Source organism: Patiria miniata, unplaced genomic scaffold (genome assembly GCF_015706575.1).
Source record: "Patiria miniata isolate m_02_andy unplaced genomic scaffold, ASM1570657v1 HiC_scaffold_10, whole genome shotgun sequence".
Lineage (NCBI taxonomy): Eukaryota > Metazoa > Echinodermata > Asteroidea > Valvatida > Asterinidae > Patiria > Patiria miniata.
In genome coordinates this window covers 5,386,173-5,398,253 of record NW_024037048.1, presented here as the reverse complement: position 1 = coordinate 5,398,253, position 12,081 = coordinate 5,386,173, and the positions used below count along the sequence as shown (strand labels likewise).

The window sequence follows — 12,081 nt, the reverse complement described above, 5'->3', positions numbered from 1 at the left end:
CACGAGTTCGACGAAGACGATGCTGTGCACTTGACAAAGACATCTCAAAGAAATTAATATGCAGCATTACCGTGATTGTATCCGAGGACAAATTCGAGCGCTTGTGCGTTCTCATGGCTCATTAATTTGGGCGGCGTTTGTTGTTAAGTAGTGTTGACAAATTACTTCCTGTTGCCTATTTCCGCAAGCATTAATATTGTGCTGTTGTGATGCGTAGCAACAAATGAAGAATGCAATTTTACACAGATGGGGAAAAAATAACCGTGAAAAACACATCTAAGATGGATAAAAAAAATCGCTTCGAAAAACAGGCTACTTAAAACATTGACAAGTCCAATTTTCTCCTTAAACTTTAGGTCTTGCGAAATTGTTTGTTTTTTTTGTTTAACATTTTCATTTCATGACGCTTCTCGAGATTCCAACCTCATTTTCCCAATACGTTTTTGAGAAACCAACCCCCTCCCTAAATTTAATATTGACACCTCTTCCCCCCCCCCAAACAAACAAACAAAACACACACAAACAAACAAAAGGCAAGAAAGTCGGTCCATTACTGCATGCGTGTTGAAGGCCAAGTGACCGGCGTACGTCACCGTTGAGGTGGAGTCAGAGAGCAATATTTTATTACTGGGACAATGTCTACTACAGTGAATGTTTTCTGCAATCATGAATGATGTTGACCTGAGAATGTAGAACTCAGCCGGTTATCATGAAAGGCTGCATTCGATTATATGACTAATAATACATATGTAAATAATTTATGACAGCCTCTCAATTGACGTTGATCATTATGACCAACATTATTCACGGGCTAAGTTGTTTTTAGAGAAACCATTATCCAAAAAGGTTACATTTAACCTGCAGAAAATTAGCAATTGACAGATGTGATGTATGTTTCCATGTGTTTTTTTTGTGAGTGGAAAGAGCCCGAAATATCTCACCTTTTTGTTAAAAAAATGATTAATGCAAATCTTTTTTGAAATGATAAATTTAATGATAGCAGCGATCCACGCGAAAGTGCGAACAATGAGTACATAATAATCTCGGACAGACTCGTTGATCTAAACGATGAGAGAGAAAACAATAATTGTCGATTAATTATTTTTCAACAATCCCTCTGTCAAACAAAATAACAAACATCGCCCCCATTGGTTCAACAACAAAAATCGTTAAAACATGGAACAATAATTGTACTGATGAATAACAATTCAGTGGTCTTATAAATAAGGGACAGTATGAATATTCACTCATTTCAGGGGCACTTATACGGGCATTGGAAAAACTGCGTCTTGCAGAAACAAACATAGAAACACTTAATATAAGAACTACAATAATTCGATTGCAACTAATGTTTTCTCTAATTACCTTTCATATTATAAGCCTAATTTACTGCAAGTTTATCATTGACATTTATAATCCTCTGTTTTATTTAGCCTGTTCAGTTTCTTGCATAATACTTGTAATTATTTCAGTATTTGGAATGACAACCTTTTTTTTTAATTTCGTTAAATTCAATTTTTAATTTTATGAAATGGTAATGCCTTTCCCGCTTGTAATCATTTTACTACCCAACAATCGTTTGTTTAAACGGAATTATGACAATTACTTCTTTTCCAAACAATGCATTTAAAACGCGTGATCGAAACTGAAATTAATTATTATTTGTTTTTAAGATTCTTTCAAAGTTAGGTAACCAGCATTAGAATATCGCAGGTGTTAACAAGCCAAGTGCTTACATACAGGATGAGAAAGTGACAGAATAACAAAAAGAATAGGCTATTTAAAAAAAAAAAATATGTGGCTCGCTCTATTTCATGAAAATAACTCAGGGATAAAGTACATTTATTGACTAGCAACTGTGGAAATTTCACTGAATTTGCATACTCTATTCCCAATTTATGACTATTTTAATAAAAAGATCACAACATTCACTGTCCTCCCAAAACGGGCAAAAATATTCAACATATTCATATTCAAAACACAAAATCTGACAGTAAAAACAACGTTTCAGTCTTGACTCAACTGATTAAAATCTCATTTGTATTTGAACGTTTGTGTGTAATTTGTAAATCTCACTCAGCTCAATAGACCTATATCATGCTTCCACCACTTTAGTCATGTTCCCTGTATCCAATAACAGTACTGAATGATAATGTTTTTAAGCAAAATGGAACCAGACTATTTTTCCCTCCAGCCTCGCTCTGGTCACATTGATTTGAATGGGGGAAAATCAAATGGCTGCAACATGATAATGGTCTATAGCTTCCAATGGCATTCCACGGACAGCTATACAAATAGGTTCTATTAGTAAAACCGTGCATAACTTGCGATGGCATGGATCAGTTTCAGTAATTTTTTTTAAAATATTTTTCAGATGAGTTGAAGAACATTATCTTTGAAGACATATACTTCATTCATGTATTACATTTGATTGCTTTTCAAGAAAAAAACCCACATTAATCCAGTCACTTTCTCTCGACTTACCCTGTATACGTAAATCAAGAATCGGGCATATCGAACCAACGAATAGCGATGAATAGGCCTAATTCGAATTCTAAAATCTTATCATGACAAGGCTCGGAAGATATGCTTGGGATGTTAATTCTTCGATATTGGTTTTTCAACTGATTTTTCTTATTGGTTCATAAATATGTGCTAAGAAAATGTTTCTGCTTATTGAAAATGAGTTGGGTACAAAGGCCGAACGGTCATTTCATCATTTATTTTGAAATGATCAAATTATCAAAATCAAGCGACATTGGCATAATTTTATTCGAAGATCTCAATTTCAACATAAAAATTGTGAATTATATGTAAAACAAACCACTTTGTGGAAAACCTTCATTTGGACGTCATCATGGTCACAAATTCTGTTAGAACAAGGAAGAGAAACAAATATTTAGTATAGTTTCTCGTCGGGCTTTTTAAAAAGGAGGCAGATTTTCCAAGATGACGGATCGCTTCTTCCCTTTTCTCAGCTCTTTTGCTGAAACCAAATTGTGTCAAAGGAGCCGTAACCTTTTCTACATAGCTACAATTTCGTTGGAAACAAATAAAAAGACGATCCAATGGCAGTACTTGCAACATATATTGCAAAGTTATGAATTTAAAAAAAAGAAGCGGGCGGAGAAAAAGAAGCTAGTGGGGACGAGGAACTGCTTTTTTTTTTACTTGGCCTTATAGTGAGGTTATTCAGAATCTTTATAGTTTTTTGTTTTTGGAATTTCCCCTTCTAATTAATTGGACACGGAGTGCACCCTTTTTGAGCTTTTAAACTTGGTCCTCGCAAAAGTATAATAGTTGTTCACTGCTGGACGTACGTTTATAAGGAAAGGCAAAAAACACTTCCGCGCCATGTGACCAAAAGCTTTGAAATATGGCTATTTAAACAGTATATAAAACACTAAATATTGGCATTCTCTGGACACAAGTGTAATTTGAACAATAAATAGCCAAGTTCTTTGTCAGTAAACTATAAAATCTATTTCAATCCGGTCCCGGTATGCATCTGGTCACAGATAGAGGGCGCTATTACTTATTAGTTTAACGTGAGCAAAGTCGTGCGTACGGTGGCCGGCTCTGAACGATTGCAGCACCACTTGACTCTGAAATGACTTTACTGGTCTCGATATCTGAATAAAAAACCGATAAATAGTTACAACTAAGAAAAGTTATCGGTGAGCACGGGGGAAAAAAGGATGCGAAAGAAATTAGGATGCACACTTACATCATTGACTTGGCCATCTACATCGATGTCTACTTCTTGGATCATCTCATCAACCTTTTCATCAGTCAGCTTCTTAACAAGATTGCTCATTTCGTGACGAGGCTCGGCGGCACTACAAACATAAGTTGTGTAAGATTCACGGTCGAGTCCGGGACATAATTTCATTTGCAAACAAAATTCCCATATTTGGTTGTTTTTCTAGACATGTACCCCCCCCCCCCAAAAAAAAAAAACTCAGGGCTTAGCTTTCAATATTTTGAGGCATTCCCGTTCATTTTAGTGGAATAATTATTATGTAGTTTTAACTTAATCTTCATTTATAATGTCTTGAGTTGTTTTTTTTGCGTTGAAATCAGGTCTGAAGTCAAAATAAGCATGCTGTGTGCCAAAGACATTGTATGTTTCACTCGTTGTTTGTCTTTGAGTGCTGCACACCAAAAATATTCAGAGTGAATTGAAAGGCATTATGAATTGTGTCATAATGAGCAACAACGCTGCACCGAAACCAAAGTGTGTCCTGTTGACGACAAATGATGTCTGAAATGACAGGATACAACCCGCCTTTATGAAGAGATCATATGCTTTATTCTGGCCGGATGGAAAGTTTGACAGTGTATAAGAATATCCTTCGAACCATCTACAGTGAAAATGAACAGTTTTTGTTGACAGTGTATGGATGGACGTTCTATTGTATATTATGTTCGGAAGAAGTGACCGAAGTGTGATCGTCAGTGTATAGTGCATGATTGTTTTTTTTATGTGATGGTTGAAGTGGCGAATCGTGCGTGGAGGGGGGGGGGATTAGGGGGTTGCACCGCCCTTCAACCGCTGACTAATGTTATGATATTATAAAATGGGGCTAAAAAATACTAAATGGGAAGCTATAGTTCCTAAATTTATTCTCGAATTGGCTTAGAATGTAGGAAAAAGAACCGTACATTTCGAAATTGTTGGGGGTGGGGCATGCTCCCAGACCCCCTAGCAGGGCACAACTTCACTCACGCCCTTCATATCAACACCCTCCCCGTTTCCTGAAAGCTAGATCCGCCCAAGACTGCAGATTAATAAATAAATTGCCAAAGACACCAATGATAAATACTTTCAGTTTCAAAAAACAGATAAAAAAATTCACAAATCCTTGGGCCTATGTGTTCCAAACGCACATATCACATTTCTGAATCAGCCCCATTTACCATTTTTTCACTCAACTGTTCAATGTTTGATTGCATTCCCAAGAATGAACACCCCAGACTAATCGGATAAGAAAAGTTCTCTCCTTTAAACTGAAAAACAAAGCAACCTTGAGGTCTACTTTCATCAAAAGCTTCTCAGAAATAAGAGCTGAAGGTATAGTGTTCGGATCTGGGACACTTTATCTTATTAAAAACTTTCAAAGCTTTACGGACAATAACATTTGGGATGATTTTGTCGGCGTTGGCAATATTGCAGGACCCATTCAATGGCCTCATGCAACTTGGAGGTACCATCCCGAGAGTAACGAAAGCCAAACCCCCCTGATGAAGCCGTGCCATGGCAACGACTCCGAAGGTTTCTCTGATCTGTTCCTCACTGTCTGTGTCTTTAAGCTTTCATCTTGCGGGCATCATCGTCAGAAACTCAGGGAAGTCAACAATATTGTGCCGTTGCCATTAGAGAGAGAATAGTAATGAGTTATGTAAATACAATGCTGCAACCAAATCTCTAGTCTGCAGCTAACTTGCAACAAGCTGACATAGCCTGACGTAGCCGTATAGCTCTGGAATCCTGTTCTAGACCCGGCCTACGTTTCAGGCCCCCAAAGTCGAATTTCCTATAGTTAGGATTGAATGTTACTTTGTAATTTTTCGACATATTTGGACTCTAGCAGTGTTAGGAGATTATTTTTCAGATACAAATGATGTGACCTGCTCCATCATACAATCCTACTGAACTGTCAGTGCCAATTTTAACCATTTTTCATACTGAAAACATACTCCAAACTTCAGCCCTACCATCAGCATCAACCTTGTTGATCTTGTCAGTGGGGTTCTGACCCAGTGACCTCGTGACTGTCCCTAGCTCCTTGGTGCATGGTGGTGGTACCATCGTAGCAGGAGAACGCCTCCTAAAGCTCTGCATTAAGGATGAGAAAATAATGGCCAATTGCAAAATATCAATTCAATTGCTCGTGACAGAAGGTACTATTGTTAGCTCTGGGGCATCAATGTCGGTTACGGTGAAACGCCACTATAACGAACACCGCTATAACGAACATCCCCTGCGGCTCTCGAAATAGTAAATCAATTATATAAATGCACAATCACGATAACGTACGACCACTATAACGAAACATTTGTATGGACCCCATCGTGTTCATTATAGTGGTGTTCTACTGTACTAAAGTGACTTCAGTGAGGATTAATAAGTTGAGAAAACACAGTCATAAAGTGATAAATTAGAGGAATTTGAGAACATTAGCTTATTATGTGGGTCATTATTGGACAAAAACACGTACGTGACTGATGACCGTGACATCCACGACCACCTTTCCGGTGCCTCGAGATTTCGAAAAAGACTTCATGACCGTGTTTCTATAAATTGTCATCCTGAATGCGCGTAAAGTTTTGTCCAGTTCTTCCGCCTGAAAGTGTTCGAATCATACAGAGAATACAGATAACTATATTGCAAATATCCAGTCATATGATGCCTATACTCTGCATATATACTTCCCATTAAAACAATTAAAACAACGTTCACTTGCACCGCAATCAACAAGAAACCATCCCCAGTCCCCACCGTGCACCCCAATCGAGAAGGAAAAGAGACAGCTATAGATTCGTTATCTGGTATGTTTATGGTCGTCCACAACCAGTTTATTTCAATTCAGATAAAGAAATGGTCTTTTATTATGGTTTCATTTCAAGCAATATGCAGCCAACATCAAGCAGCCAAGCGCCAAACTGTATACACAATTCAATTCAATTCAAAAAGACATTTATTCCATGCTCCTTTGGATTCAATAAATTATGAACATGAAAAAGATCTAAGGAGATATAATTAGAAATCACACACGGTCTAAAGTGAACACTAAATAAGATTTACCCTCTAATTACTTAAATCTACGTGGCAAATCTGAGACTCCGTAAGTGACCTTTTTATATCATTGATTATGTACAGTGCATTATTTTGTGTCCAGGGCAAGCACAACGGTGGAATGTGTCAACACACTTTTCAATATTGTACAATAAAAATCTGCTTGCATTGTTGATAAGCGCTCATAAGCTTCCCACTAGCACTATATGCATCACGTTGCCAGGCAGTCGTGGAAATATGCCTGAGAACTGGTCACGAAGTTTGCAACAAGGCTCAGCATGAACTGGCACAGGAGCTGGGTGCCTTACAATTACATTAGGCTTCAGGCCAAATACGCGCTTTTCTCAATCAATCAATCAAGTTCATAGTACCAACAGGAAGGCATCGTGTACATGTACATATTAAAGCAATGGCGGCCGTAACAGTCAAACGCCTTGCCGTTTTTCTGCTATGTGCATTTGTATTCATGAAATACATCGTTCCGCGACTAGGACAGGAGATCCTCTCCAGATGTTTCGGTTACATCGTCTCGGTTATTATATCCTATGCCATCGCCGTCAACGTGAAGGAGGGAAAGGTGCAAGTCTCCGGCAAGTCCGTGGTCATCACGGGATGTGACACGGGGATCGGCAACGCGTTGGCCCGGTACCTGGACAAGCGGGGCTTCCGGGTGTTCGCCGGGTGCCTGTTCGAGAGGGGTGAGGGGGCGAGGAGACTGAAGGCGGAGTGCTCGGGGAAACTGCAGGTGGTTCAGATGGACGTGACCAGTGACCAGCAGGTGGCGGAGGTGGCCCAGTTTGTGCAGAGTGCTGTCACGGTTTCAGGGGATGGTATGCTCAATAACTTTGTTGCACGGTTTGAACGAGTATTAAGCAGCAGATCATAATGGGATGTGATGAGGTCACCAGTCAGTAGACTAATTGAAGAAGTAGGTTACACTCACACTGGTGTGCTCCAAGACTGTATACAGTTTGACAATTCTTCGAAATATTCACTGTTTGTTTCATCGTAGAGTTCGAAATTCCCTCTCTAACAATTAATACTTCAAGTTAATCAGTTAATATAGCACACCATTGATAGGCCTACATCGATCGAAGTTATCAGTGTTTCAATCAATTGATCAACAATAATCAATCAAAACGTCACCGATTATAAATTAGTCAAAATGTAAACATGAAACTAAAAGGAAAGCGAACCAAAAATACGGATATACTGATTTATAAAATAATACTGATGACGCATATACATAAAGGAGGACCAATTTGAATAGCAATATAGGCCCAACAAGAAAGAGAAAACATATCGCGGTATTTGTGAATAAAGTAAAAATAGAACTTCCTGTTTTCGCGGATATGCAGCTTTGGTATCAGTGAAGAGTATATACACCTGACCAAATTTGACATATTTGTATTTATCGGATATCTGATTCTGATGAATTGTGGAGAAGTCAATCGCATGACGTGGTCCATTTCCCCTTTCATTTTAAGGCCATTAGATCGTTTTCACAGGCGCGCGCATGCATCTGAATCTAGGCTGTGGTATCTCGAAATCAGTTGCAATGTGACTGCCTAGCCTGATTTGTATTGAAGTCTCGTTGGTCGGGATTGTTAATATTGAAAGGTTTCTCTCTGTTATGCTGTCGACAGTGTTGTGGGGAGTTGTAAACAACGCGGGCATTATCAAGCTTGGGGAGATAGAATGGCTGCCAGTGGAGAGTTACCGTCAGGTCATGGAGGTCAACTTATTCGGAATGATCCGGGTCACTAAAGCCTTCCTTCCCATGATTCGGAGGTGTAAAGGTTCGTCTTTGTTGATATTTTTGGGGGACGGTGGTATGAAAAGAAAATCGTAGCGGGTACAGACATAACATTGAGGTGATCGAGGGCCTTTTTTTCTGAGCATGTTCTAAAGTACACTCTTCAACGTTCCTTGTCAGATTGACCCGGAGTCCGACCTAATCCTATTTGGCCTAACCCTTCTTCGGGCCGGTCACAAAAGGACACTTTTCCGTTTCACAAATGACACTTTTCCGTGTCAAAAATGGTCCATTTCCGAGTCATTTTGACACGACAAAAAGGCAAAAAGTGCCACTTTAACTCAAAGTCCCTGGCAAAAAGTGTCACTTTGACTCGAAATCCTCGGCAAAAAGTGTCCTTTGACCCGAAATTCTTGGCAAAAAAAGTGACACTTTGACCCAAAATCCTTGGGGGGAATCGTTTTTGTACCCTGAAAAGGGTCAGGCCAAATAAAATCCGGATTCTGGGTCAATCTGACAAGGAATTTTGTAGAGTTGTAAAAAAAAAGTTTGGTTCTCTTCATTTTTGAAAAACTTGGCATGCACGAGCAATTCAAGGACCACATTTCTCAAGAATGGGGGAAAAATCCTGAAGTCTTAGATAGGACTAAGACTGACAATGACGTGCAGGAATATTGTGCAGACTTGTTTCATCTGACAATTTGTCGTTTTCGTCTCACCAGGTCGCATTGTCAACATGAGTAGCATGCAGGGTCTCTTCAGCTCCGCCGTGTCCTCCCCGTACTCGGTCTCCAAGTTTGGCGTGGAGGCGTTCTCGGACGCACTACGTCACGAGGTGGACAAATGGGGAGTCCAAACTGTCATCATTGAACCGGGAAATTTTTCAGGTACACGATTGCAGTACGGTCAAGATGCCCCCGATGGGTGCCAATGCGTGTTGTGTAAAAATATACTTCCAAATGCTCTTTCCCATTCCTCTGAAAGCAGCCAAGATTTTGGTCATAACTCCATATTAATTACACCAGTTCTAACAGTTTTTAGTTGATGAAATCGTGCGTTGGAATGAGACCTACTCAATGTTTGAAGTAAGATTATCGGTTTTTATCTGTTTTTTGTTGAACAAATCCCCTGCTGACGAATAATTGTAGAAAACTGTATCACAAGCGAATCAAAATTAATTATCGGTGACCTGCCATAGCATAATGAGGAATACCCCCCCCCCCCCCACCTTTGACTTTTTACGTTATGTACATCATTTTAAAGCGCGCTGATCATTGGCTTTCCAATGATACCAAATTTATTTTTGTAGCTCAGTTTATTCCAAAGATATGACGCAGGAACTTCAGCAGTGTCCTGCCAAGTTTCTCCAACATCATTTCGAGAAAAACGGCTTTGAAAAAAATGACACGCATTGCGCCGCCAACGGCAGTGAAAAATTCTCATCAGTTTTCTCACTTTTTTTGGTATTTGTTTCCCCAACAAAAATGCATAGTGCAAATCTTGGATACCTTGGCTACTCACCTTGGTGTACACTCCTCATCTTGCCTCAGGAGGTCACATTTAAATATTTATGTAGTTTTTAGTATTCCCCCAATATGCAATATGCGTGATGCTCCTATCAACTTGATTACTGTTGTTGCAATGCCTCACTTGAAAGATAATAATATATCTAGTAATCTAGAGCTTAAACAAAATAGCAAATGGATTTGGAAATTTGTGTAGAATTTTAATAGATACTTTTCAGGTTCCGCACACAAAACACGGACTTACAAACTTCAACCCCAAGATTTAGCCTCACTATTTCCCCCCTCTGTTACCCAAACAGCATTTACGAACGCAATGGAAGGCGATAGCATCACTAAGATGATGGACGATGTTTGGAGTAACACACCGGACGACATTAAGGAAGTCTACGGTCTGGACTACTTCAAGGGCGTGGTCAAGTTGCTAAACACAGGCACATTGAGTATGAGCGCCAACACTCTGAAGCCGGTCTTAACGGCCATCGAGGACGCCCTCATCGACGAGAATCCGCCAGACAGGTTCTCCCCTGGCAACGCCCATTCCAAGCTTCTGACCTGGTTTTTCTGCTATTTGCCCTCCACCGTGACGGACTATTTGTACAAGCTCAGCTATGCCCTGTCTGTTGATAAAGCGAAGGGGGTTACTGCGGCAGAGCCTGTAGCGTGACGTGTCAGGAACGAGGCTGAGCGGGGAAGTACTTTAAGTAGCTAGACCTCACTCGTAGGCCATGATGAATACTTGGATAATGTCGCGGGTGTGTTTGTACTTATGAAATACGAAGTTATTGATTGTATTTCACATGCAAATTCAGTGAAGATAACAAGGAAAGTAACAGGCTACGCGTGAGGGATAACTAGTCCATACATTAAAGGTAAAAGGGGCCCGATATCATAATAGTAGTAAAGTCTGTCACGAGCCAACGTGGCCCATCAGGCCGGCATTAATTATCTCCGGTTTCAGTACCGAACGACTGAGAATATTTCTACTCACGTGGATGGGATCAGTGCTAGTCCATCGCAGGTTACTCCCCAGCTAAAGCAGGTACCCATGTATACTCCTGGGTGAAGAGAAGCAAGTGGGGTGAATTAGCTTGCCCAAGAACACAACATGTTACCATTAACTCAATTCGAGCCCCTGACCCTCTGATCATGAGTCACAGACCCTAACCACTATAGGCCACACACCCCACTAAATATCACATCACATAGGAGTTCATATTTCATATGACACACAGGAAGGTCCGTGGGAAGTAGATTCAGTGGTTTCCATAGGCACATGGGCAATTTCCGGTGTCACATGAAAATACGACTCCTATGAAAACCGGACCCCTATTTCCATATTTCTTGGTCGATCCCTTGCACGTGACAGTCACTCTCCCGAAACGATCCTAAAAATAGCATAGTATCGTATTCAAGCGTGCGCAGTACTACCAATGTGTCCACATTTCATAGAGTTGGATATTTACGCTACACCGGCCTTGACCCAGTAATGCAGATACAGCCTTATTATTACATTTCATCTAGGAAGATATAGTAATTTCGCTCGTACCCCCGTCCTGCAAACAGGGCTGATGCCGGGTAACTTATCATGACCTTCGCATGCATGTAGTGCGCTACGTATGAAAAACAGCAGCAGTGCTGCATGCTACGTCACAGATCGCGCATAATCTATCCAATGAGAGCTCGAAGAGATCAGCCCTTCCCAGCGTCCTGTTTGCAGGGCGGGCGGTACGAACGAAGATGGTCATTGGCATCAGAATTACTATTAGAGGCCCCCAATATTGGGGACTCCGGCTAAGTATGGTGTTGTGTACTGCTTCATGAACTTCATACTCGAAAACAAGATTTTGACCCCCATCTTCATTTGACAATTTGAACTTGTTTGAGCCTGGATCTGTTTTTCGCTGAAAAAAAGTGGATGAGTTTCGCAGGCATCTATAGAGGCAACAGAGGTCATGAGGACTTCAAATGGAAAGCAGATTCATTTTATGTGACACGAGATT

At 40.2% G+C, this 12,081-nt stretch overlaps 1 protein-coding gene across 1 annotated transcript; it reads left to right on the top strand.

The window, feature by feature from the left end:
• Positions 1 to 6,745: 6,745 nt before the first annotated feature.
• LOC119736117 (D-beta-hydroxybutyrate dehydrogenase, mitochondrial-like) lies at positions 6,746 to 11,011 on the top strand. The gene is made up of 4 exons (XM_038210132.1): positions 6,746 to 7,629; positions 8,446 to 8,598; positions 9,278 to 9,442; positions 10,381 to 11,011. The coding sequence occupies exons 1-4, from the start codon at positions 7,209 to 7,211 to the stop codon at positions 10,743 to 10,745; spliced, it is 1,104 nt and encodes a 367-aa protein (XP_038066060.1). The 5' UTR covers positions 6,746 to 7,208; the 3' UTR covers positions 10,746 to 11,011.
• The last annotated feature ends 1,070 nt before the right edge of the window (positions 11,012 to 12,081 follow it).

Coding starts and splice junctions, on each gene's coding strand:
- LOC119736117 (XM_038210132.1), top strand. CDS start 7,209: ATGGCGGCCGTAACAGTCAAACGCCTTGCCGTTTTTCTGCTATGTGCA. Junction 8,599..9,277: donor CATGATTCGGAGGTGTAAAG/GTTCGTCTTTGT, acceptor TCGTCTCACCAG/GTCGCATTGTCAACATGAGT. Junction 9,443..10,380: donor TGAACCGGGAAATTTTTCAG/GTACACGATTGC, acceptor TTACCCAAACAG/CATTTACGAACGCAATGGAA.